Source organism: Hibiscus syriacus, unplaced genomic scaffold (assembly GCF_006381635.1).
Source record: "Hibiscus syriacus cultivar Baekdansim isolate YM2019G1 unplaced genomic scaffold, ASM638163v2 tig00111403_pilon, whole genome shotgun sequence".
In the NCBI taxonomy this organism is placed as follows: domain Eukaryota; kingdom Viridiplantae; phylum Streptophyta; class Magnoliopsida; order Malvales; family Malvaceae; genus Hibiscus; species Hibiscus syriacus.
In genome coordinates this window covers 1043261-1069370 of record NW_024063083.1, presented here as the reverse complement: position 1 = coordinate 1069370, position 26110 = coordinate 1043261, and the positions used below count along the sequence as shown (strand labels likewise).

Below are 26110 nucleotides of genomic sequence, written 5' to 3'. Positions count from 1 at the left end.
ATTTCGTCATCATTTGACCAAAACACAACTTTAAATCTTCTTCAATTGTGATTAAACATATACTTTAAGGAGTCAAACAATATTTTCACATCACCTTGCACACTTTTCGTGTTTCTATATCGAACTTATCATTTACACTTCCATACGAATCCTCACTTCATTCACTATATCACATTTACGTAATCAAAATATACAACTATATCCAATACAATTTCATCACAAAATCTTGTTAGTCAACGCTATCTCTTTCATTCTAAAGTACAAATCCTTATCATCTCCACACTCTTTCTTATACACAATAATATCCTTTTGTTTCAAATTCATAACTCTGATTTCATTCATATAATGTTACTTATCCTGTAGGCAGTAACATCAATTCTTATCACTAAAAAAAAATCAATCAATTGATTTCTTTCCTCATTTTCTAATTAATCCACCACAATCCCAACTTTTATTCATTCTTTCATCCTTGTCTGTATTAAGATACACATAATCTCTTCATATAACCTTACATACTTTTCTTACTTATATATCAAAATTATCATCTACATTCCATATAACCTTTATCGTATTTGATCATTTAACTCAATCCCTTTTCATTTCTTTATTCCATTCTTCCTTTATTTATTCCTTATACACAAATCATATCTTTCCTTTCATGTTTACATACTCTTGTCTTATCACCTATATTCATTTCTGTATAACAATCTTCATTGCATCCTCATAACTTTGATATCCTTATTTCTTATATCGAACTTTATTCTTTATCATCTCTTGTATTTGTATTTTCTTCTTTAAAGCCATTTTTTAAAACATACCAATGCTTATCTCTTTGCCTACATCATATCTGTATGGTCAAGATACATAACCACATCCAGATTCATATCATATTTGATTAACTCCACTTTATCTTTCCTCCAATCTTATAACTCTAGCACATTTACTCTGACAGCTAGATAATAACTTTTGTTCAATCTAGGGCACAAGCCCTATTATACCAATCATATACATCATTTCTAATCTAAATTATCTCAAAATTCGCTTACTCAACTTATCAATTTCACCACTATTCTCATACATCCTAAAATTTCTTTTGCTCAAACTCAACATTCTGACTTCATGTGTCCTATAATCTGATCATCGATATACATATTCTCAAACTCTTCTTATCAATCCTCAGCTTTACTCAAATATATAAATTCTTACTTCTTTTTCCTTTACTATACCACATTACTATGATCCAAATATGCAACTGTATCCAGATCCATTTCAGATTTGGTTATCATATCCTGACAATATCTTATAATCTTATAATTCCAGTATATTTTTATCACATACTCTAGTTAGCCAACGCTAACTCTTTCCATCTTAACTGCAAACCCTTATCATAAACATACTCTTGTTTATGCTCAATACTATCACTTCGTTTCAAACTCATAAGCTCTGACTTTATACATCTTATACACTTGTCATTGATGCACTTATCCTTGAGTTCTTCTATAAGTACTCACCACGTCATTAGATCTTTTTAACATTCTTATGGTGACACATGTTCACCATATTCTATCTTATCCACATAATAACAAACTTTTCAATTTAAATTTTTTTCCACTATGGAGAAATGAACATCTTCTAGCATTATCTTCATATCATTTATCCAAAGGTCTGTAACAACAGAGCCTTCCTCAAATTCACCCTTGAGATCGGGTGCTCATAACTCTTTTAACTATTCGATACATTCATTCTATGAGTTAACGAAGTATACACTTAAAAACACATCGGAATATCATTCAACATCATGAATCATTCTCTAATCTTATACAGACATTCCCTGAGGTTTTCGCTCTTCTCCCTGCCTGTCCAGGGCAGGTGAATGCTATTACCTTCAGGTCTATCGTCTTGTATTTTACTTTGGAAACTCTAATATTTTCATGTGCTCATATCATTTCTTCTATCTGATATCATGTGTGCGTATAATCATCCAATTCACATTGTATAACATATGTCAATTGCATATGTTCACATATCATCCATCATATCATATAAACATATATATAAATTTTATAAATCATTCTCTGGTATTCACATATCTTATTTAACATAATAATTTAACTCTATTAACAAGACAGTAGACTCCTTTCCCTATCAGATCAGAAAATTTTCTACTTTATGTCGGCATGTATACTTTTATGATACTTTGGACTTCGGTTTATGCCGAGAATCGGCTAAACCTTAGCTCTGATACCATTAAATGTAACACCCCCGACCCGTATCCGACCCGGATACGAGTATGAGGTGTCACATTGACTTTTCAAACATTTATTCGTATAAAATAGTGAGTAATTTAAAAACTTGGATAACATTTAACTCATTCAAAACGTTTACAAAATATATCAGAGTTCATACAATTTATATCTTTAGACTACATGCCAACTACACTCTATATATCGTACATATATTTTCTGATCTGACAATTGGGTAAGGAGAACTGACCTGTCTTGCTCCTCTTAGCTCTTTACTCTTCTCACTTCTGTAACCTACGTGTGAAACAATCACACGCTAAGTCGTTGACTTAGTGAGGCATAAAACATATAATAAAACTCTAACTCGTAATCATGCTTGAACAATTTCTACTAACATATCACATACAAGCACCATACCCAGTACCCACATATACATGTAATGATTCCTACTATGCACCTTTCATATAGATATATATATATAATTATCTTCTTTCCTATAATTATCATATTATCACCTTTCATATTTCTATTCTCTTGTTCAAATAATCAATTAAGCTCATATCATATATCTTATAGCATATACAATAATCACTAACACACATATATCATATACAGTACATTCCATGTTATCTCTTATTAGCCCATGTGCACCTGTGAGAACTGTAGATATGTGAGTCTATTGAGGTTGTGAACCACTATGCTATCACCACAGCTCATATAAATGTCCCGAAGGACCTATCCAGAGGTCACAAAGACCCCGGTAACTATCCAGAGGTCATAAAGATCCTCGGTAACTGTCCATATGTTCCTTAGAACATAGGTATACTGTCCATATGTCTCGAAAGACATAGGTAAAACCCTCGACTTTTGGCATGCCAACTATACCTATAGCTCTCGTATCATATACTATGGGCATTTATTTATACCTTTCGTATCACTTGTTCTTTCTCTTATGTCACATACCACATGTATGTGTAACCATATATCTCATATCATATCACATGTATTATATATATATATATATACATGTATTCATGTAAATCATTTCATGTAATTCATATCACGTATATCACATGTGCATATAAGCTTATAGCTTCTTTCACATATACATGTAGTCACATAGCTTTCTTTCATGTAACCATGCATGTCATGTCAAATAACATATATCATATGTTGCATTTTCACTTAAGCATATAATTCTTATAACATAGCATCCATCTATTTCTATGTATTAATGCATACATGGTAATCACATAACAATTTAGAAGTTACTTCTTACCATAGTAACTCCATCACTGGCTCATCACAAGCCAATGTTAATAAAATAAGTACAAAATAAATTGCACTCACCTTAGCTTTGCTTTGATTCGATTATAATCCTTTGATTATTCCAGAACTTGTTTAGGCTCAATATCTACATAAATATATCATTTCAAAACAACTATCAGAAGCCTAAACTTTAAACTTGATGTTAATAACTTAAACCGGTTTAATGAATCAAATTCTATATTTTCATTTAGGGGGAATCGGTTCCCTCCTGTGGGGGTATCGGTTCCCCTCTGGCATTCTGGAATTCTATGTTCGTTTGAGGGGGTATCGGTTCCCCTTGAATGGGTACCGATTCCCCTTGCCCAGAAATCACATTTTTAGCTCGAAAATCACTTCATTTTCAGCTCAACACTTCATATCATCCCCTTTTTCATTCTTAACTCTAGTACACATACTTAAACCAATTTATATTCATTTATTTCATCTTAAATCTCAAAATCCTATCTTCCATATGTAATTCAAGAATCATACCAAATTTTCTATATGTTCTAAATCCAATTCTATCACTCCAAATCTCTTAATTAGATTGATGACAAGTCAAATTCATCCATAAAACTTCAACAACCATACCATATCAAAATTTCATCTTAAAACTCATATTACAAATTCCTTCTTAATTTCTTTATCTTATTGTTTAAATCCCAAATAAGCTTTCCTTAAGCTTATTTAATACCCAAAGAATCAAAACTAATTTATAAATTCAAGAATTAAGAAGCTGAAATTAAACTCACCTTTATGAAGTAAACCAACGGGAAGAAGAAGGAAGAAGAATGTAGCTTTTCAGATACTTCCTCACCCATCAGCTTATCTCTTTAAATAAGAGATAATTATCTTTTACATAAAAAGACCATAATACCCTTTCAATTCTTCCTTAATTACCATTTAATCCACTATCAAAATATTACACTTTAAATCCCTAAACTTTTCAATTTTTCCCTAAATTGATCACCAAATTCTGAAACTTTTCAATTTAGTCACTAACCCGGTATTGCGGATGTTACAGATCTTGAAGCTAAATGGGTTAGGGTATTTATAGTTGAAGCTTAAGGACTAATCTAGTAAATACCCTAAAGTGCAATGACTATTTGTAATTATCCCATTATCATTTTTCAACAACCATCTACCAAACTTTGAAAAACTATTTTTCAAAGAAACATTTACTAACCTTTGAAAACTATTTTCAAAGAGACATTTACCAAACTTTGAAAATCATTTTTTCAAAGTTGGTTGCCAAACTTTGAACTAATACTTTCAACATTTTAGGGTTTAGCTCTTGAATTGAAGAGATGGCTAGTTTAGATGGGAATATATATAGTAGCATACACAACTCAAAAACTTTTGTGGTCAAAGAAATTAACATGTACTTTAAAGTATATAATAGCATATTAATTAACTATAGAAAATGAGTAAATAATTTTATTAATGTGTGCACGTGGTGCACTTTAAGGTTAAGTCATGTACAAATTGTAAAAATAACAAAAATAATAATATCAAAACCCAAAAGGATGTGGGACGAAGACAACGAAGGAATTTCTGGACAATAAAACCGCAGCATTTGGTTGGTGGTTTCATTTACTGATGTTAAAATACCCAACGTCCAAATCTCCTTTAATTAAAATCTCAGCTAACATCTAATTGTATGCATCAATTAGGTCTAGTTGTTTGCTGAGCTACTACCTGTCTGCAATTAATGTAGAGCCAACATTACGCTTTTCACGTTTAGTTTCATCACTCATTAACTCTTCCTTTCTCTTCATCCTACTGCCCACTTGTCCACTAAACCCCTACCACCACTTAGACGTAGATATATTTTTTTAATAATACAAAATGATTATAAGATAGCATCTATTTAAGATCTTTCTTAGTTATTGACAACGCACACCTTATAGATGTAACTGTTTGAACTCAGAGTCTAAATGGAGAACAAAATTCTCTTTAACCGCTGAAGTCACTCAATGAATTCCTGAAATGTACATATTTATTACTTTTAAAAGATAGTTTAGATATTTAAATAAGATTATATACTTTTGTATCTAGTCAAAGGTCTTTTGCACACTTCTTGAATCTTATATCCTTTGGAGGATAAAAAAACATCTTCTAATTTTCAATACTTAGAGGATGAAAAAACATCTTCTAATTTTCAATACTTAGAGAATTCAAAAGACATAGAGAGAACGTTTCTAGAAGAAGAACCTTGAATGTCTAAAACCAAATCTACTGTCACTTGATCTAATCCACATGGTCTACTAAACTATATGTAGTCATGATGACTATATGATTAACACTCGCAATAGCGGTCACTATAAAATCTCTCGACCAATACCGAGAGACAAGTTGCAACCTATATGAAACCAACTCACCCATATTCATCTATATTCTACCTTCTCATGGAGATAAAATAATTTGACATCAATCAACGATCAACCTACTACTAATTGCGGCTCTCCACCCAAATCAAAATGAATAAACCGTCAATAATTCACAATCCATTTTGTCTCATCTATTTAAAAATCATATTATTAAGAATGACAACTATAATTTATGAGATAACATGGATATAAAAATGAAATTATTGCTAATATATATAGTAAACTTAAGATTTTATAACTTATTAAAGATGTATAATTAAATAACATATTCTTAATTGGTGAGTATATGATAAGCAAAATATGTATTATTGCTGTGGTTCTCGACAACTAAAGAGATTGTAAGAATATGAATACAAGTAGTAGCTAAAGTTTGTTCAGAAATTTAACATGGGATACAGTACACAGTTCTTGCATAAAAAAGAAGTCAAAACGATGTTATTATTAATTATTAGGGTAAAGTACACAAATGGTCCCCGGTTATAGGATATTATTTTATTAAATCCTCATACTATTAAAAGTTATAAAATAGTTCCCTAACTATAGAGTGTTATTTTGTTGAGCCCCTTGACTAGTTATAAAATAGTCACTCGACTATATATATATTTCAAACTCGTTTTTTTCCATTTAAAAATTGGCAGTCATCTAATCTAGATGTTAACTTGTTATCTGAGATATGATAAAATCTGATCTCAGTACCGTTTGAACTGTATTTTTTGGATTGACTCTCCATTTACATTATGTTGTCGAGACAATGCTTGAAACATTATATCATCGAGTCAGTCTTGAAAGCAGCGAAGGTGCCAATAGACATCATTAAAATATGATTTTATCATATCACAGTCACTAAGTTAACGACTAACTCAGACAACCAATAATTTTTTTAACAAAAAAGGACGCGTTTAGAATATATGAATAATTGGGTGACCATTTTGTAAATTTTAATAGTCGATGAACTATTTTGTAATCTTTAATAATCAATGGACTCAAGAAAATAGTATCCTATTGTCGGGGACCATTTGTGTATTTTACCCCAGCTGTTACTATGACAACTGCATGTGCAGCTCATAAATGTAAAATCTAAAGCAGTAGGAATTCCAGTTTCCATAGCCAAGAAAATTAAGGAATTTGAATGTTTTGTACTAATGCATATCTATTTTACGACTATGCTTCAATTCTGGGTTAGCTTTTTTACCCATGAGTCAAATCTTTAGAACTCTCTTTCGTGATTTTCTTATTTGGTTTAATGGAAAATAGAATTTAAATTCCTTTCGGTAACAGAGTGGCAATCAATTGGAGCTAAGTTGGCGTAGTTATGTGAACTAACTCGATACCTTGTTTAGTGGACTAGTTCCTAGTGTTTCTGCCGGTGTTGTTTTATCAATCTTTATATATGTTGCTTTTGTATCAACTACTCATCACTTGGAGCTAAGCTGGCGTAGTTATGTGAACTCGATATCTTGTTTAGTGGACTAGTTCTTAGGACGAGTTTTTAGTTATGTCATTCGGGTTAACTAATGCTTATGTTATTTTTATAGGTATAATGGATTGGGTGTTTCAATTATATCTGAATTAGTTCGTTCATGTTTTTATTGATGGTACCTTGATTTGCTTTAAATCTGAAGCCAAACACAACGAACACTTAAGGGTTATTATGCTAATCTTGAGGGAAAACCAACATTATGCAAAATTCATCAAATGTGAGTTTTAACTTGGTAAAGTAATATCTTTTGTCCATATTGTTTCTACTAAGGGTATATGTGTTTATCAGGAGAAGTTTGATGCTATTCACTGGAAGCAACCTAAAAATGTGTCAGAGATCTATAGTTTCCTTGCTTGGTAGGTTATTATCGAATGTTTATAGAGGAGTTTTTTTACGATTGCAGTTCTTTTGATAAAACTTCTGGGGAAGAATGTTACTTTTGTCTGAAATAAGGATCGACAATCGAGTTTTGAGAAGTTGAAATCGGTTCTAATTCAAGCTCTAGTATTGATCCAACTCGAGTCTAAGAAAGATTTTACAATTTACAATGACGCTTCTCACATCGGTTTGGGGAAATGATACTCTAAGTCTTTCTCTCCTTTCACCGTAAGCTCAAAAAATCTTCTTCTTTTTTTTATCTTCAATTAAGCTAATTTCTTATCCTATTGAACTCAAATTCAACCATGGAACCTCCATACCGTAATTAATCTATTTAATTACAATCTAGCCCAATGCTCAAACATTGACTCAGAAATTTGGGTCGTTACAAATATGATCTCAGGAATGTAAGCTTCGACCCTCATTCCCATCAGAAACCACTATAATAATTCCATTCTTCAGGGCATGGAATGCACTCACTGATATAAAATCCATGAAAAAAGCCCCGGTCACCCCACCTATGGATATTAATATGAGATCTACATTTTTCACATATGGCATCGTCCATGGTGGCGAGGATGTCCATATCGATACATCCTAAGCTGACCCAACACACTTTGTATGTGCATGGCTATCCTAGCCGATGGCATCGCACCACGAGCTGTTCCATTGGCTAGACCATAGAGGCTGGCGTTTGGTGCTAGGTTCCCTACTAGGGATTTATGATGTGTGCATTCTTTGACCATCCACGTCTATCGGCGGGGTCATCGTCGAGCTTGAAGTTTTTAGAGATCCTATTAGCTTACCATTGAACTCAATGATTGTGGTCCACGAGAATCATAATAATAATTGAAAACTTTTAAATGTTTATGACATGATTTTAGGTTTTATATTCTACAATAATCGTTTCTTTTTAATATCTTTATAATAATGGATGGTTTGTAAAAATAGTTTTGGTTATGTTAAAAGGGTTAAAGTCATCGAAAACACATACCCAACCCCATGCCAACGAAGGAAAGGACAAACTCCATTGAAGTTATTAGTTTTAAGCAAATCAATCATTTCTGGCTTCTCGTTGTCGCTACCAAACTCCATCCACCTAGAAGTAGGTTGCAGCCTGACCGGTTTCTTTCGCTCGGAGCCGAGTCTCGGAGAACCAACTCTTCACACCATGGTCGTACATTTGGATTTCTATTCCTTGAACTGCTCGTACATTTGGTTGTGATCAGCGATAAAGTTGGGAGCAAAATCGATGGACTTGTCGAGCGTTAAATCCAAAAGCTTAGAAAGAGTAGCCTCTCCAATTAAAGCCATAAAAGGGGTAACGACAAACAAGCTGAAGAGAGAAATAATGAAGAAGCCATGATATATAGATTATGAAATGTTGTCTCGTGTGGTCAAATAGTATCAGGTTAGCTGGGTTAACACACCACATTAACTTTTGTCACCCCTAATAATAATTATTAATGGTGAGTAATTGATTATTATAAATCGATAATGTCAATGATAAGTTGTTAATTTTAAAATATAATCGGAGAAAAGAGAAATTCAAACAAAATAACAAAGCAGGTGAGTCGGTAGCGCCGATTTATTTTGTGTTTTCATCCCTTAACTTTCAAAACTTTTAAATTTATCACTAAGTTTTCAAAATTTTATTTTGTTTGTTACTCGATAGTTAAGTATATAACATCAACACTATAGTGCTATGCTTTGGGTTTTATTTCTAAAATTACCTAAATTTTCAGTTGTGTTTTTCATGGTCAATAAATTTCTTCATTATCGTTCGACAATCGTTAATAATAGTTTTGACGTAATTGTTATCAAAATGTTCCTTTTCTCATCGTTTTCTTCTTCTCAATTTGATTTCTCTTAAAATCATTTTAAAATTGACAAATCTCAAATTAAGTTTTGATCTTATCTTGGGCCGATCTATAATCTCTACTATTTGATTAACATAGAATCAAGATATATTATTTTTCTCCTCCTTCTCCATCTCCCCATCATTCGCATTTGAAAGAAAAAAATTTAGCATCAGTGAATCGAAGTAATTCTAAAAATAGGAGTTGAGAGAAAACTTTTTATAATTTTTTGCATAAAATTACTAAAACAATTTAATTGACATAAAGACGTAAAGGTTGAGTGACTTAAGAGTTAAGAGTAAAATTTAAAAGTTTAATGATACAATTAAAATGTTTAAAAGTTAGATGACCAAAACAAAGAAACACTGAAAATTTGGTGATTAAGTGTGCAATTTACTCTTTTGAATTTAAATTAAATTAACTAAAACCCAACATGTTTCTCTCTTTATTATAGTAAAGTATGCAAATTGTCCCTCGACTATAGGATAGTACTTTGTTGAGTCATTGGACTATTAAAAGTTACAAAATAGTCACTTGATTATTCATATGTTCTAAATTCATCCTTTTCCATTAAAAAAATTGATGATTGTCTAAGCTAGACGTTAATTTATTAATTGTAATATGATAAAGTTATATTTTAATAATGTCTATTGGCACCGTCATTGCTTTCAAGCACTGACTCGACAGTATAATGTTAAACGATGATTCAATCCATAAAATACAACTCAAACGGTTCTGAGATCAGATTTTATCATATCTCAGTAAACATATTAATGTTCAGCTCAGACGGTCACCATTTTTTAACGAAAATGACAAGTTTTGAACTATGAACAATTGAGTGATCATTTTATTACTTTTAATCGTCAGATAAGTCAATAAAGCAATATCATATAATTAAAATATTATTTTATAACTTTTAGTAATTAAGATATTTAATAAAATAATATTTTATAGTCGAGAGACCTTTTTTGTACTTTAACGCTTACGTGCCTTTTTAACTGCATCGATTTCTTCTTCCATTTCACGACAACGAAAGTTCTCTTCCTTTTTTATTTTTTTTATCGGCGACGTCTCAAATCACCGGTAATCTTATCTATAAGGTCCAATTTCCGGCACCCTCTGTTGAAAAATGGTGCCACCTAAATTGGTGGCACTGAAAGTTGAATTGAAAAACAATTCCACCTAAATTATTGAAAAAATGAATGGTAAAATTGCACATTTAGTCCTTGTAATTTAGGTTATTTATAAGAGTAGTCCTTAAGCTTCAACTATAAATACCCTAACCCATTTAGCTTCAAAACCATCCCAAATCATTATATCTTTCTCTCAATACTAGAGAATTTAGAAAGTTTTCTTGAGAGTTGTTTTCTCATTTTTACCAAGAGATAATTGTCATTGTTTTTCCCTTGTTAGATCGAGAGAAGTTGTAATTCATATTTTCTCATAGTGAAATTCTTCCATCGTTGTTCGTGGTTTTTACCCTATATTATTTAGGGGTTTTCCACGTAAAATTTGTGTCTTCTTTATCTTCATTTTTATTTTCTCAAATTATCAGTTGTGATTTTGCTCTATCCGATAGTCGTATTCCGCAACAATTGGTATCAAGAGCCAGATTAGAGTGTGTAATATCTACTTATTATCTTTGTGGTTACCACCAAAAGGTGGATCCTCCAACATAAGAAAGTAAGAAGGTATTACCCATTCTTTAAAGGTTCTAGAGAACTATTCACGATAGTGAAATAGTGGGAGCTATCCATAATAGAAGCTATGGAAACGAAATTTGATATTGAAAAGTTCAATGAGAGAAATATCTCATTGTGGAAATTGAAGATGAAGGCCATCCTGAGGAAAGAAGGTTGTCTAGCAGCAATCGGTGAAAGGCCGGTAGATTTCGCTGTTGACAACAAATGGATCGAATGAATGAGAATGCTATGGCAAACTTTTATCTAGCATTAGCAGATGAAGTATTGTCAAGCATCGAGGAGGAGAAGACAGCTAAGGAGTTATGGGATCATCTCACCAAATTGTATGAGGTCACATCGTTGCACAATAAAAATTTTCCTTAAGAGGAAATTTTACACTCTTTGTATACCAGAATCTATTTCAGTGACGGAGCACTTAAACACACTGAACACTTTATTTTCTCAGCTTACATCCTTAAGATGTACAATAGGAGAACAAGAACGTGTTGAACTTCTACTTCAAAGTTTACTTGATTCGTATGATCAACTTATCATCAACTTGACAAAGAGTAATGTCACCAGTCTAGTCTTCGATGACGTTGCAGATGTTATTCTACAAGAAGAAAATCGGTGCAAGAACAAGGAAAAGATAAGTAAATCTGTAACAAGCAGAAGTGTTGACAACGATGAGAAGGAGATCAACAGAACGTGGCCAAAGCAGCAGTCACAAACATGGTAGATCAAAGTTGAGAATCAAAAAGAATTTAAAGTGCTACAACTGTGGAAAGAATGGTCACTTGAAGAATGATTGTTGGAGTCTAGGAAAAATCTCCAATCCACAAGGCAATAATGTAAACACTTCAGATGATGGAGATGCTCTATGTTGTGAAACGTCAACCACCATAGAAGGCAGAAAGAGATTTGCAGATATATGACTCATTGATTCAGGAGAAACATATCACATGACCTTAAGAAGAGAATAGTTTCATCATTATGAACATGTCTCAAGAGGATCTGTGTATAGTTGCAATGATCGTGCCTTAGAGATTGTTGGCGTGGGAACCATCAAATTGAAAATGTATGATGGAACAATTAAAGTTGTCCAAGATGTGCGGCACGTGAAAGGCCAGAAGAAAAATTTATTATCCTACGGATTGTTGGATAATAATGCAAGCAAGATTGAAACACAGAAAGGAATCATGAAGGTTTTCTGTGGAGCACTTGTGGTGATGAAAGGAGAAAATATAGCAAACTTGTACATGCTAAAGGGAGAGACTTTGCTAGAAGCAGAATCCTCTGTTGCCTCATCTAGTTCAGATTCTGCAATGATATGGCATCAGAAACTTGGACACATGTCAGAACAAGGAATGAGATTCATTGTAAAGAAAAAGCTACTTCCAGGCTAAAGGTATCACTTACTTTGTGTGAGCATTGCATAACAAGTAAGCAGCATCGGTTGAAATTCAACACATCAAATTCTAGAGGCAAAAGTGTTCTAGAATTGGTTCATTCTAACGTATGGCAAGCACCAGTTGCATCCCTAGGCGGAGCAAAATACTTTGTCTTATTTATTGATGACTACTCTAGGAGATGTTGGGTGTACCCTATTATGAAGAAGTCAGATGTGTTTTCAACTTTCAAAAACTTCAAAGCGCGGGTGGAACTTGATTCTGAAAATAAGATTAAGTGTTTCAGAACAGATAATTGAGAATACACAAGAGAAGAATTTGATGACTTTTACAGGAAAGAAGGCATCAAAAGATAGTTCACAGTGGCGAACACTCCTTAACAAAATGGAGTGTCAGAGCGGATTAACATAACCTTGTTAGAAAGAACAAGAGCAATGTTGAGAGTTGTAGACCTAGAAAAATCATTTTGGGTAGAAGCATTCAATACCGCATGTTTTTTGTGAATCGAGCTCCATCAACTGCAATAGAGCTGAAGACACCAATGGAGATGTGGACTGGTAAACCAGCTGATTATTCAAACCTCCATGTATTTGGAAGAATTGTGTACGTGATGTGCAACTCCCAAGAAATTTCAAAGTTGGATCCAAAATCCAGGAAATACAAATTCTTGGGGTATGCTGATGGAGTAAAGGGGTATCGCTTGTGAGATCTCACTGCCCGCAAAGTGATCATCAGCAGGGATGTTATCTTTGTAGAAGATAAACTACAAATAAAAGAAGATGATGATAGCGCTGAAAAGTCAGAGACTACACAGATACACGTGGAAAAAGATTTTGAACAAAGAGATTCTTCTGAAGCATAACCAACACATGATGAACAATAACCAGAGAGTTTTGAAGCTCCATCAACTCGTCAATCAGATCGTGTGAGAAGACATCCCAATTGGTACTCAGAGTATGTTATAGAAGGAAATATTGCATACTACCCATCAACATTCCATGAGGCAATAAACAGCTCAGATGCTTCACTTTGGATGATGGTGATGCAAGACAAAATCGAAGCCCTTCATAAAAATAATACATGGAACCTTGTGCCACTACCACAAGGAAGGAATCCAATTGGTAACAAATGGTCTTCAAAATCAAGCGAAATGGTGACGATCAAGTTGAGAGGTATCGTGCAAGACTGGTGGTCAAAGGATATGCTCAAAAAGAATGTATTGATTTCAATGAAATCTTTTCTCCTGTGGTTAGACTAACAACAGTTCGAGTAGTCTTGGAAATGTGTGCTACATTGAATTTACATCTAGAGCATCTAGATGTTAAAACAACTTTTCTTCATGGAAATCTTGAAGAAGATATTTACATGCTCCAGCCTAAAGGTTTTGAAGAAAAAGAAAAGAAGAAAAATAAAAGAAGAACTTGTTTTGCATGTTGAACAAATCTATGTACGGTCTAAAGTAGGCGTCGATGTGTTGATATAAGAGATTTGATTCTTTCATTATGTTTCTTGGATACAACAGACTTAACGCATACCCTTGTACTTATTTCAAGAGGTTTGGTGATAACGATTTTGTTATATTGATGTTGTATGTGGATGACATGTTGGTTGCAGGACCCAACAAAGATCATATTGAAGAATTAAAGGCATAACTGACTAGGGAATTTGAAATAAAGGACGTGGGATCAACAAACAAGATTCTAGTGATGCAAATTCACCGAGACAGAAGTAATAGGAAGATTTGGCTTTCACAAAAGAATTACTTGAAGAATATCTTATCAAGATTCAACATGCAAGATTGTAAGCCAATTTCTACCCCTCTTCCTATTAACTTCAAATTATCCTCCAGTATGAGTCCTAGCAGTGAAGAAGAGAGGATGGATATGTCTCGAGTATCGTATTCATCAGTAGTGGGAAGTTTAATGTTCGCTATGATATGCACAAGACCAGACATTGCACAAGCAGTGGGAGTGGTTAGTTGGTACATGGCGAATCCAGGCAAAGAGCATTGGAATACAGTAAAGAGGATCCTGAGATACATCAAAGGGACCTCAAATGTTACATTATGTTATGGAGGATTAAACTTACTTATCAATGGGTATGTCGATTCTAACTATGTAGGGGATTTAGATAAAAGCAAATATACTACAGGATATGTGTTCAAAGTTGCTGGTGGAGCTATAAGCTGGGTTTTAAAATTGCAATCAATTGTGGTTACATCCACAACAGAGGCAGAATATGTAGCAGCTACACAAGCCAGTAAAGAAGCAATCTGGTTGAAGATGCTATTGGAGGAGCTTGGGCACAATCAAGAGTATGTCTCTCTATTTTGTGACAGTCAAAGCGCCTTGCATCTAGCAAGGAATCCAACATTTCATTCAAGAACAAAACACATACTAGTTTAGTACCACTTCATTCGTGAAAAGGTGGAAGAATGGACGGTAGATATGCAAAAGATCCATACCAAAGACAACATAGCAGATTTCATGACGAAGACGATCAATGCTGATAAATTTACTTGGTGTCAATCCTCTTGTGGCCATTCAGAGACGTAAGCAATATAATGGTACAAGATAAAAAGAATGGTTTGAAGATATGATTGTTCCAATCAATTCTTTAAGTGGAGATTGTTGAAAAATTGTGCCACCGAAATTGGTGGCACCGAAAGTTGAATTGAAAAACAATTCCACCTAAATTGTTGAAAATATGGATGGTAAAATTAAATATTTAGTCCTTGTACTTTAGGCTATTTACAAGATTAGTCCTTAAGCTTCAACTATAAATACTCTAATTCATTTATCTTCAAAACCATCCCAAATCATTCTAGCTTTCTCCCAATACTAGAAAATTTAGAGAGTTTTCTTGAGAGTTATTTTCTCCTTTTTATCAAGAGATAATTGTCATTGTTTTCTCCTTGTTAGATCGAGAGAAGTTGTAATTCATATTTTCTCATAGTGAAATTCTTCTACCGTTGCCCGTGGTTTTTACCCTACATTATTTAGGGGTTTTCCACGTAAAATTTGTGTCTTATTTATCTTCATTTTTATTTTTTCAAATTTTCAGTTGTGATTTTGCTCTATTCGATAGCCGTATCATGCAACACTCTCTATCTTCTGCTTCGACATCTCGTGGTTAACCATATTCCAACTCGTCGCCGTCATGAATCCTGAATAGTAAGCTTTTTTTCCTCCCTCTTCAAATCTTTGAGAAAAATAGTAACCAATTAATTTCGTTTATTCTTGTTACTCTGTTTTGTTTTCTATAGATCTGTTTTTTTTATTATAATTCTTCTGAATTAGCGGTTATTTGTTTTTCCTATATACCTGTGCTTCTTTCTTTATCTTGGCCTTGTCAATCAGATCCGATTGATTGAAGTTTCAGATGTACTCATTGCTTTTCTCATGATAAGTTGGCTAATTAATAATAATTATGGCTGAAAGTCGTGACTTATAGAAGTGATTTCTTAAGTCGGAAGTAATCAAGTGGATTTTGATTACTCATAATCTGAAGTATAAAAAGCTCATCCTGCTAGGGAGAAAATCTAATCTTGATTGATAATACAAAATTTTTATATGGGATAAACACAATATAATCAGCAAATTAATAACTAAACGAAGTAAATTTAGATTTCAGGTGAACACTCGCCCACTTTAAAGAGTACGTAGATCCGTCACCGCTTTCGTTAGATGTTTGCTTATATGTTGGATTTTTTACTATTTCAGAATTTATTATGAATATTATTTTCCTTATGGAAGTGATTATCTGTTTAAACTTTTTCTTATTGGAGATTCTGGTGTAGGGAAATCATGTTTACTTTTGAGGTTTGCTGTAAGTTCTTGGTTACTCTTTGAATTTCATGCCTTGTGACCTTAGCTTCATGATTTGAGATGTTTTCTTTTTCCTCTTATAATATGCGGTTTATGCGTTTGAACTCAATTTCTTTAAGTTTTGCAAACCAGGATGATTCATATCTGGAGAGTTACACCAGTAAGTATTGTCTCCGTAGTTTGTTCATTTATGTCTTGTGAATGGTAAGTTAATTACAAATCGTATTCCTATCTGCAGAAAATCCGCACTGTAGAACAGGATGGAAAAACCATCAAACTCCAAGTTGTATGTTTGTAATTGGATGGCTATCATTTCTTTTGTTAATCAAGATTTATTTGGAACCCATGCTTCAACCCTGGTGTACATGTTCTGTTCCTGCTTGAGATGTGTTTTGTTCGGTAGAATTTTGAAATAGAATACTTTCTCACATTTTGTTCACTAATATTATGAGTATATATACAATTAAAAAGGTCTTATAATATGTACCTAATATTTAGCGTATAAATCTATAACATGCTTCCTCTAGTTGGAGTATAGATATTAATTATGTCTAGCTTGTTACATAAATAATCAATTCGAACCTCATTAAGAGCGTTTACTAAAATATCTTCTAATTGTTTTCAGGTTTTCACATAACGGATAGTAATCAAACCATATTAGATCTTTTGCGAATAAAATGACAATCAAATTTATTGTGTTTCGTTCATTCATGAAAGATTGGATTAGAAGTAATGTGAGACGTAACATGTTTATCACAATCACACTATAGCTTCTTGAAATCTAAATTCTCACTTCATTGCCTATATGATTTCACAAAAAGACTTAATCATAGCTCTCTATATTCAGCTTCTGCATTGGATTGTAAGACCACATTTTATTTCTTACTAATTCATGAAATTAAGTTTCTTTCAACAAACACACAATATCTTAAAAAAGATTTCCTATCTCCCTCACACCTTACCCAATCCAAGTAAAAAAATACTTGATCTTAATATGATCTTGAATGTCATGTAGTATTTCACCTCCGGGTGTACTTTTCAAATAATGTAAAACTTGTTCTACTTTCGTTGCAATGATCGACGATTGGTGATATTTAAACTCAATACATTTACGGAATGAACAATATCAAAACGTGTAACAATAAGATAATTTAACTTTTCAATAAGTCTTATGTACGTACCTTTCAGAACCTCTAAATAATTCACCTTCTTCGGTTAATTATAAAATAAGAATCATTGGAGTACTATATGATTTAACACCTAATTTTTTTTTTCAACTCTGATAATAAATTAAGCATATATTTCTTATGAGAATAAGAAGATTTTATTCGTACTCTTGCTAACTTCAACTCACAAGAAAATATTTCAACATCCTCAAGTCTTTGGTATGAAACGTAGTATAGAGAGAAGAATTCAGAGATGAAATTCCGCTAAAGTCATTACCAGTGAATGCAATATTATCTGTGCATATACAACTAACAGAGTAATACCTCTATCAGGCTTTTATAGAAAATAGAATGATCTGATTTTCTTTTCCTTTTTCTATCTCGAGCTTCTCAGTAGTTTGGTTAAACTTCCCAACTAAGTTCGGGGACTCCGTCACAAGTCATATAGGGTTTTTTCAAATGACATACTTTTTTGTACTTCCCTAACAAAGAAAATCAAGTGGTTTCTTTATATATACCTACCCATGAAGATCACCATGGGGGGGGGGGAAACGTTCCAGAAGTCGATTAAAAGTCATTGCAACGAAGATAGATAATATGATAAAAGCAAGTTTAGCAGTCGAGGAGAACGTGATAATCCACTCCATAAGTCTGATCAATCCTTTAGCAATAAGTCTAGATTTCAGTCGAGCAATTAAGTCATCAAAGTTGAATTTGACATTAAGCACCCACTATCAAAAATTAGGTTTCATTGACATCTAGAACAATCATCTTCTTAAGCATAGCCTTACTTCATGTCCTTGTTCTATGATTTCATGTAGCATTTTGAAATACAATATCTTTTTCATAATTTTATATACAATAATAAAAGTCCTCTAATATGTAAAATAATATCCTACATTAAATATAATATATATCAACAAGTGGTGGATCTAAAAATATTTTTCAGGGTATGTACACAAATATTATAATACAAAAAATTTATACGAGGTGAGCACAAATAAAATTTCAGGGTGGACACAAAACATAAAATGAACAATTAATCGAAGAAAATTTCAAGGTGGGCAACAAGCTACATCCGTCACTGATATCAACCCTGATATTTAGCCTATAACGGGGACGAAAGAATGATTCTATGTTAGGGGACGAGAATAGATTATCGGTAAAAAATACAAAGAAAATATCTAAAATATATGAGAATTTGGAATTTTCTGGGGACGACTACTCTATCCGCTCTCCTCCGCCCATCCATTGCCTATAAATCTGTAACATGTTCATTCACAGTTCTATTAAGTTCCAATTTTGCAAATTCCTATTTTGTTTACGCCTTTTTTTTTTTACTTTCCTGTTGTAGAAACATTTGATGATTTATACTGTTAAAATTTCTATTGCATCTGTTGTTCTGATCATTGTTGATTGCCTTTTCATGTTTATTACTGGATGTCCAGTGGGACACTGCTGGCCAAGAACGTTTTAGGACAATTACCAGTAGCTATTATCGTGGTGCTCATGGTATCATAGTAAGTAGCGTATTTTACATTTTATCCCTGTAGTTCCTCTTTAATTTTTCTTATGCAGGTGTTAGGATCGAACTCATGCTGCTAATGTCTTGGCAGGTTGTTTATGATGTGACAGACCAAGAGAGTTTCAACAATGTCAAGCAGTGGCTAAATGAAATTGGCCGCTATGCCAGTGATAATGTGAACAAGCTTTTAGTTGGGAACAAGTGTGATCTAACAGCAAACAGAGCTGTGTCCTATGAAACAGCAAAGGTAAATTGATTGGAAACATTTGTTGCAAATTTATACAGAGGTGTAGGTGTTGGAAAGTCATTCATGGATTATTTTCATTGTACAGGCCTTTGCAGATGAAATTGGGATTCCTTTCATGGATACAAATGCTAAGAGTGCCACGAATGTTGAAGAAGCTTTCATGGCCATGGCTGCTTCAATCAAGAATAGGTACAAACATATAGAAATGATAAGATGAATTTATTTCGCCTTTAACTGATAAGCCCTCGTGTTTTTTCATTGGTCCTTATTTCTGTGTGGTTGGCAGGGTGGCAAGCCAACCAACAAAGAACAATGCGAAACCTGCAACAGTGCAGATTCGAGGCAGGAAATCAACCAAAAATCTGGTTGCTGCTCGTCTTAAATCAAAGATGGTTCAGAATATTTCCATTTCTCGTCTGTGTTAAGTGCTCTGTTAAATTTCTATTCTTTTAATTGTATTTGATTTTAAGAACACGATTGTACAAAATAGTTGATATCATGTCCGAGATTTATATTTTTAGCAAGGTCATGGAAGTTCATTGATAGGCGAACATGGTCCCATTGTTCATTGCAGCATAAACATTATCCAGCTGCACTTTTTGGATCGAGATTAAGCAGCATAATCAATGAAGTAGACGCCGTTGTATCATCATGTAATGAAGTCTTACAAACAATCTGATGAACATGCGACCATTAGCATTCGATGTTACCAAGTTTCTAACATGTATTTCTCTAAACAATCAACTTCTCAGCCAATTCTACTGCCCCACATTCAACATACCCAGAAATCAGTGCACTCCAAGTAACACTATTCCTCTCCGGCATTGTGAGCAAAACCAGATATCATTGTATTCCGCGAAGCGGCATCCTTAAAGGGCATGGAATTAGAAAAAAGACAGCCGTTTCCATCTCAGAATTTGTACAATAACAAAACATGATATTATAAGAGACAGTGTCCTTCTCAGGAAATTGATCAAACAGTTTCTGGGCTTGTATTATTTTCCCGGATTTTCTCAAGTACCCGGCTAAAATTGTGTTCCAAGTAACAGTGATGTTTCTGAAAACTCGGAGGGCAGAATTAAATCACCAGATCGAATATAAGAAAACAAAACTGATGCCACTACTCAGTTGCAAGTAATAATGATCCATGTTTTCTAATTTTTTTTAAAAAATTCGAAAAAAAGGTATTCATGCAAAATTTACACTCAAAATCATTTGATGGTTTCTAGCAAAGGGAAATGATCATTCGTCTAGATTTTCTTTTTCGGGAACTCCCGACTACTGAATAAATCACAATGAATTCCAAGTGAAAACCTGTGTAAGATTATGGCTGCGATTCTCACTTGCCACCCAATGCAGGGAATTGTCCAGGATCTTCATGCAGAATTTTAGTAAGCAACAGCTACATCAGAATCAATAACAGTTATAAGATGGATAACTCAATACAATGATACTTTTCACATTCATCGAGCCATGAATAAACAAGGACTTCACATTATTATGCATTAACAAAGATTAAGAACATGTGGTGGAAACAAAAGCTTACATTTGGAGCTCAATTTTCTGTTTATAGCAGCACGGCATTTTTTCCAAGTTGTTACGCCGGCAAAGCCAACCTAGTGAAATTAATTTGTCTATAACAGAAAATAAGCTTGAAGACAACTAGGGGTTGCCTGCCTCAACCAGTCATATGTTTAACTAATTACTGGTGAAAAACATCATACATGATTTCAACCGTGCAATAACGGTAAAAGAACTAAGCTCCATATACCAATGAACTGGATAAGCATTTAGAAATGAAAGAAGCACATTCTACTTAATTATGCAGACAAACTCCACAGATGAATCGATACATTGTTTACAAATTGAGGCTAATCAATAATAATATAAAGAGAAAGGTATGCTAACCTTTTTGACTTTTTCTTCTTTATCGGCATCTTTGCGCTTGTCCTTTACAGAACCCTAACAAACAGAAGCTCAGTCAATATACCAAACACAAATTACAGTATAACTAGAGAATAGAATTAAGAAATTTGACCAGTTTGATAAAGATGTCATCATTGCTCTTCTTATTCGAAAGTTGGTGCATAGACTCGAACTCTTTGGCATCAACTTTCCTTCCTTCAGTCTTGAGGGCAAGCAAAGCTTTCCTCTTCTCCTCATGAATCTTCTCATATTCTTCCAAAGTCATCTCCTAATATTGAGGGAGAAAAAGTACACATTCAAAATTAGAACATTAAGAAAGACTTATTGAACCAGGCAAATCCAAACTAAGTTGATTATTTGATCACCCTAAATCTGATTTCATTGTCCAGTTCCACTGTTCATTATTATTGAAAGTGAAATTTACCCAATATTTCAGTATTAACATAAATTCAAATAGGCAACTAAGATGGTTCCAGGAAATTATAACAGCACCCTTATCTGTTCCATAATAACTAATTAAAGAAGTAAAAACAGAGGGGAATCACCAAAAATTAATTTTGTTACTCAACTACCACCATTTCTATGAAACCAAAAATCTAATTGTGATCAAAGAACCACCTTATTTTCAGGCTCCTCCTCAGATTCATTTGCAGCATTCTCTTTGTTGGCATCTGCAGCAACTTCCTCTCCAAATTGCTTCTCGATGCTTTTCTTTTCATTCTGAGGAGCATTTTCTTCACTCTCCCTAATTTTGACCAAAATTGCAGATGACTGATGAGCTTGCATCACATATACATACATGTATATATAATAAGTATATAGCATATCGAATAAGGAACTTCTTTTGTGCATGCAGCTTAAGATACTGACAAAACAAATACTCACGGAGCAATTTTATCAGTGGCACCACCCCAATTTCCACGCCCAGCACCATCACGTTTGAATTCATTCCTGAATAGATATATGATTAGATCAATGGTGATGGAAAACAGAATGATATAGAGAGATCGTAGATAACAAATAATGCAATCAAGAAGGGAAAACACTAACCCACGTCCAGTCCCAATGTGACGTTCATACTGTCTGCGAGTATGTTCCCCTTCTCCAGCCTCTCCATTGTTATAATCCCCATGGCGACCGCCACGGAAAGAACCTCTAGTCCCAACATTGCTACGCCTTTCAAACTGCTTTCCACCTCCCTCTTCAGAGGGTCTGTACCCTCCTGAATATCCATTGGAGTTATCACTAACTCTGGAATAACGATTGAACCCACTGCTACCTCGTCCACGGCCACCTCCTCGTCCAGGCTCATTCTTAGCCTCTCTCACTACATAGAACCACAAACATGCACAACCTATTCATATAAAACACGTACAACTTCATAGCAATAGATACTCCACTGCTAAATTTGCAAAAAAAAAATATTCTCCTGAACCTCATTTCAAAATATAATAATAACAAGAAAGCGTAAGATTTAACAAAATAGAAGCTTAATGAAAGAGAGAATGAATTTCACAAATGTCTGTTATTTTACTACATCTCTAATCCAATAAACAACTATACATCAATCAAACAACCAATCCCAACCAAGATAATCCATTAAACTACTGAAACAGTACAAGATACAAAACCAAATTTACTACTTCTATGGTTGTTACCTTCAAATGGAAACAATCAATTTTAAAATACAAAAAAGGCAAGAAGAATCAAAAGTCACCAGCTTGAGCAGGAGGAAGTGGCTTGGTGGGGAGCTTGGCAGACTTAACAGGCTGAGCTTGTTGAGCTGGAGTCGAAGCGGGAGCTTTCTTAGGCTTTTCAAGCTTTTGCCGCTCAACAGCAGCAATAATCAAACTTGGGTCTTCAGTATCATCATCCAAGAGATCGAAGGGGTTCATGGTTGCCATTGTTAACTCGAAGAGATTATACAGAAAACTTCCGCTTTCTGTTTTAACTTAAACAAATAAAAAAGCAACCAAGAGAGGCCTGCAATATGATTGAAAACAAAGAAGCGAATAAATGTATATAGGAAAACGAGGAGACAAAAACACACAGACTAAATGCAATGCGAGACACAGAGAGTGGCTCAATAAACCCTGGCCAATGCGGCAGAGAAATAAGAGTAACGCTAGACCTAATCTTAAATAGACTATGGTTTTTTTACTGTGCGGACGAGCTCATTTTTAAGACTTAGCGCATTTTACTTTCTTATTTTAGGGTTATTCATCACTCAAGTTTAATTTTTACTTTCTAATTTTAGGGTTGTTCATCACTCAAGTTTAATTTCACTATTATTAATCATCAAATTTCTTTTTTTATATTATCATTCGACTTTAATGATAAAATATTTTTATCTCTTGATCATTAAATTATAAGGTGACTATGATAGATAGTCTTATAACACGTTAAAACATTATCATTTTGATTCCTTGTAAAGTCATCAAAATAATATCTATGGGCGGAACTTCACGGGGCTAAGATGAGTCTTGACCCTCTCATTTTTTTTAAGTATTAATTAATATTCAACTATATATATATTTAAAAAATAAAGAAAAATTTATTCAATTCCCTTCAATTAAAAAATTATATTTATGAAAATTAAAAAAATACTTTAACCCGCTTAATAAATTCCTGATTCCGCCTCTTTTTATATCGTTTTGGATCATTAAAAAAACTAAGAAAAATTATCTCAATTTTTATAATTTTTCCTTTTTTCTTTGTCACCTTTTTACCTATCTGACCAAATCAACCTATATTTTGATCATTGTTAATTATGATCAGCCACCGCTTATCGTTATCATCGATAATCAAATGAGTTTCAAAAGTTTTCAATAAAATTATTTTATTCTACTAAACACAATGTTGAGACCGTCGGTATATCGCATGACAACAAAAAAAATTAATTCGACGATCTCTTTTAGATTCAGGTACGAGGAACGAATCAGGGTGAATAAAATAAAAAATACATATTAATAATTGAAAATTTTCAATCTCAAACTGCGGAGTTGTGTAAAATTGGTCACGTTCACACAATGTCGATTTTAAACTAATATTATATCATCACGACCTCTACGTAGTCCACACAATTGAAACGAACAATTTCAACCCTCTAATTATTACAATATTTTAGTGCACGAGGCATAATTTTGACTAGACATTATGTCTTCATATAACCTTTAAAAATTTAAGATATGTTTGTTTCATTTTAGTTGGTTTTTCAAAAAATATATTCTTAACTTTTTAATGTTTGGATGACAAAAAATAGATATATAATATAATTTATTTTTCTAATCACCATAGTCGAAAGCTTAAAGACAATATGAGTTTGAGGAATAGAAGTAGTCGACCATAACGATAGGGAGAAGATACACAGCGACTTTCATGATAAGAAATTTCTTTCGTATGTTTAAAAAAATGACTTACGGCCTGATTTTCCTTAAGTAATTTTATGAACTTTTCACTTTAAAAGATAAAATACTCAAAACAATATTATTTTATATATTTGGCTTTAATATATTATTTTAGTGCCATTTTAATAATATAATATTATATTTTTCAATGTTATAATAATACATGATACTATATTCTTATTTTAATAAAATTACTTTTATTTGTTAATTTTATTTAAAATAATGTTATTAAATAATTAAAATATATTTATTAATAATTTTTAGAGTATAATATAATTTTCTTATTTTAACATTATAATTTTAATATTATAATATTATTATTATTTTAACAAATAATTAATATAATATTCTTATTTTAATAAATGTTTAATATAATTTATAATATTTTTATTTTTAAAAATATAATATTTAACGTATTTTTATTTATAAAATTACAGAAATAATATTTTAACAATAATTCTGATATAAATAATATTAAATAAATTAATTTAATATTATTATTTTATTAATAATTAATGTTATTAATTATATTTTATATTTATAATAAATAATTTCTAAAACAAATTACTCGCCAGTAAAAAATGATCTATATAGCATGATCTAAACACATCAGAAAGAAATTATTTTTCAAAAAATTGTAATTTATTTTAGAAAAATTTATTTTTCAAAATATGTTTTCCATTAAATAAGTGGACCTTTAATTCAACTCAAATTAGATTTTATCTATCCATACTCACCTGCATTTTGTCCAATGCAATCCTACTTAAGATTAATATATGTATAAATATGATCCACAATCAAACAAATATAACTCAAATTTAGTTATAAAATATACAGATATTAATATAAAACTAACTTTAAAACAATTTTGGATAATTTAAACAAATTAGCTTAGATTCAAATTTAAAAACTTTTTCAAAATCGGAATTCCATATGATCCAACCTAAAGTTCATGAACTAAGTTATAACTCAAAATTTTAACTAAATTTTAATAAATAGTACTAGGACATATTAACTCAAAATTAATTTTTTTATTGCCTTTTCGGTTTCTTAAGGTTTTGTCCTAATTAATTCAGACTGACCCTTGTTGCATATCTGACTTTGGTGGATGAGTCTCCCAACGAAAATTTTTTGTATACACAAGGCCTCAAACTTGAGACATATTTAAACAATATCAAATTGTTTGCCACTTGAACCAACCCGTTAGTAATTCTAAATCAAAATTTATTCATCCAAAAACCGAGCATACTGAACTGGTCGAAT

At 32.6% G+C, this 26110-nt stretch overlaps 1 protein-coding gene and 1 pseudogene across 1 annotated transcript; one reads left to right on the top strand and one right to left on the bottom strand.

Annotated features, from left to right (window-relative positions):
- Positions 1–463: 463 nt before the first annotated feature.
- LOC120162734 (RGG repeats nuclear RNA binding protein A-like) lies at positions 464–23519 on the bottom strand. Its single transcript, XM_039172818.1, has 9 exons — positions 23158–23519; positions 22491–22767; positions 22326–22391; positions 22059–22185; positions 21553–21708; positions 21423–21476; positions 14267–14272; positions 1476–1480; positions 464–473 (listed from the first exon to the last, which is right to left on the bottom strand). Exons 1-9 carry the CDS (start codon positions 23342–23344, stop codon positions 464–466), a joined length of 888 nt encoding a protein of 295 aa, XP_039028749.1. The 5' UTR covers positions 23345–23519.
- Positions 15894–19896, top strand: LOC120162616 (annotated as a pseudogene).
- Positions 23520–26110: the final 2591 nt, after the last annotated feature.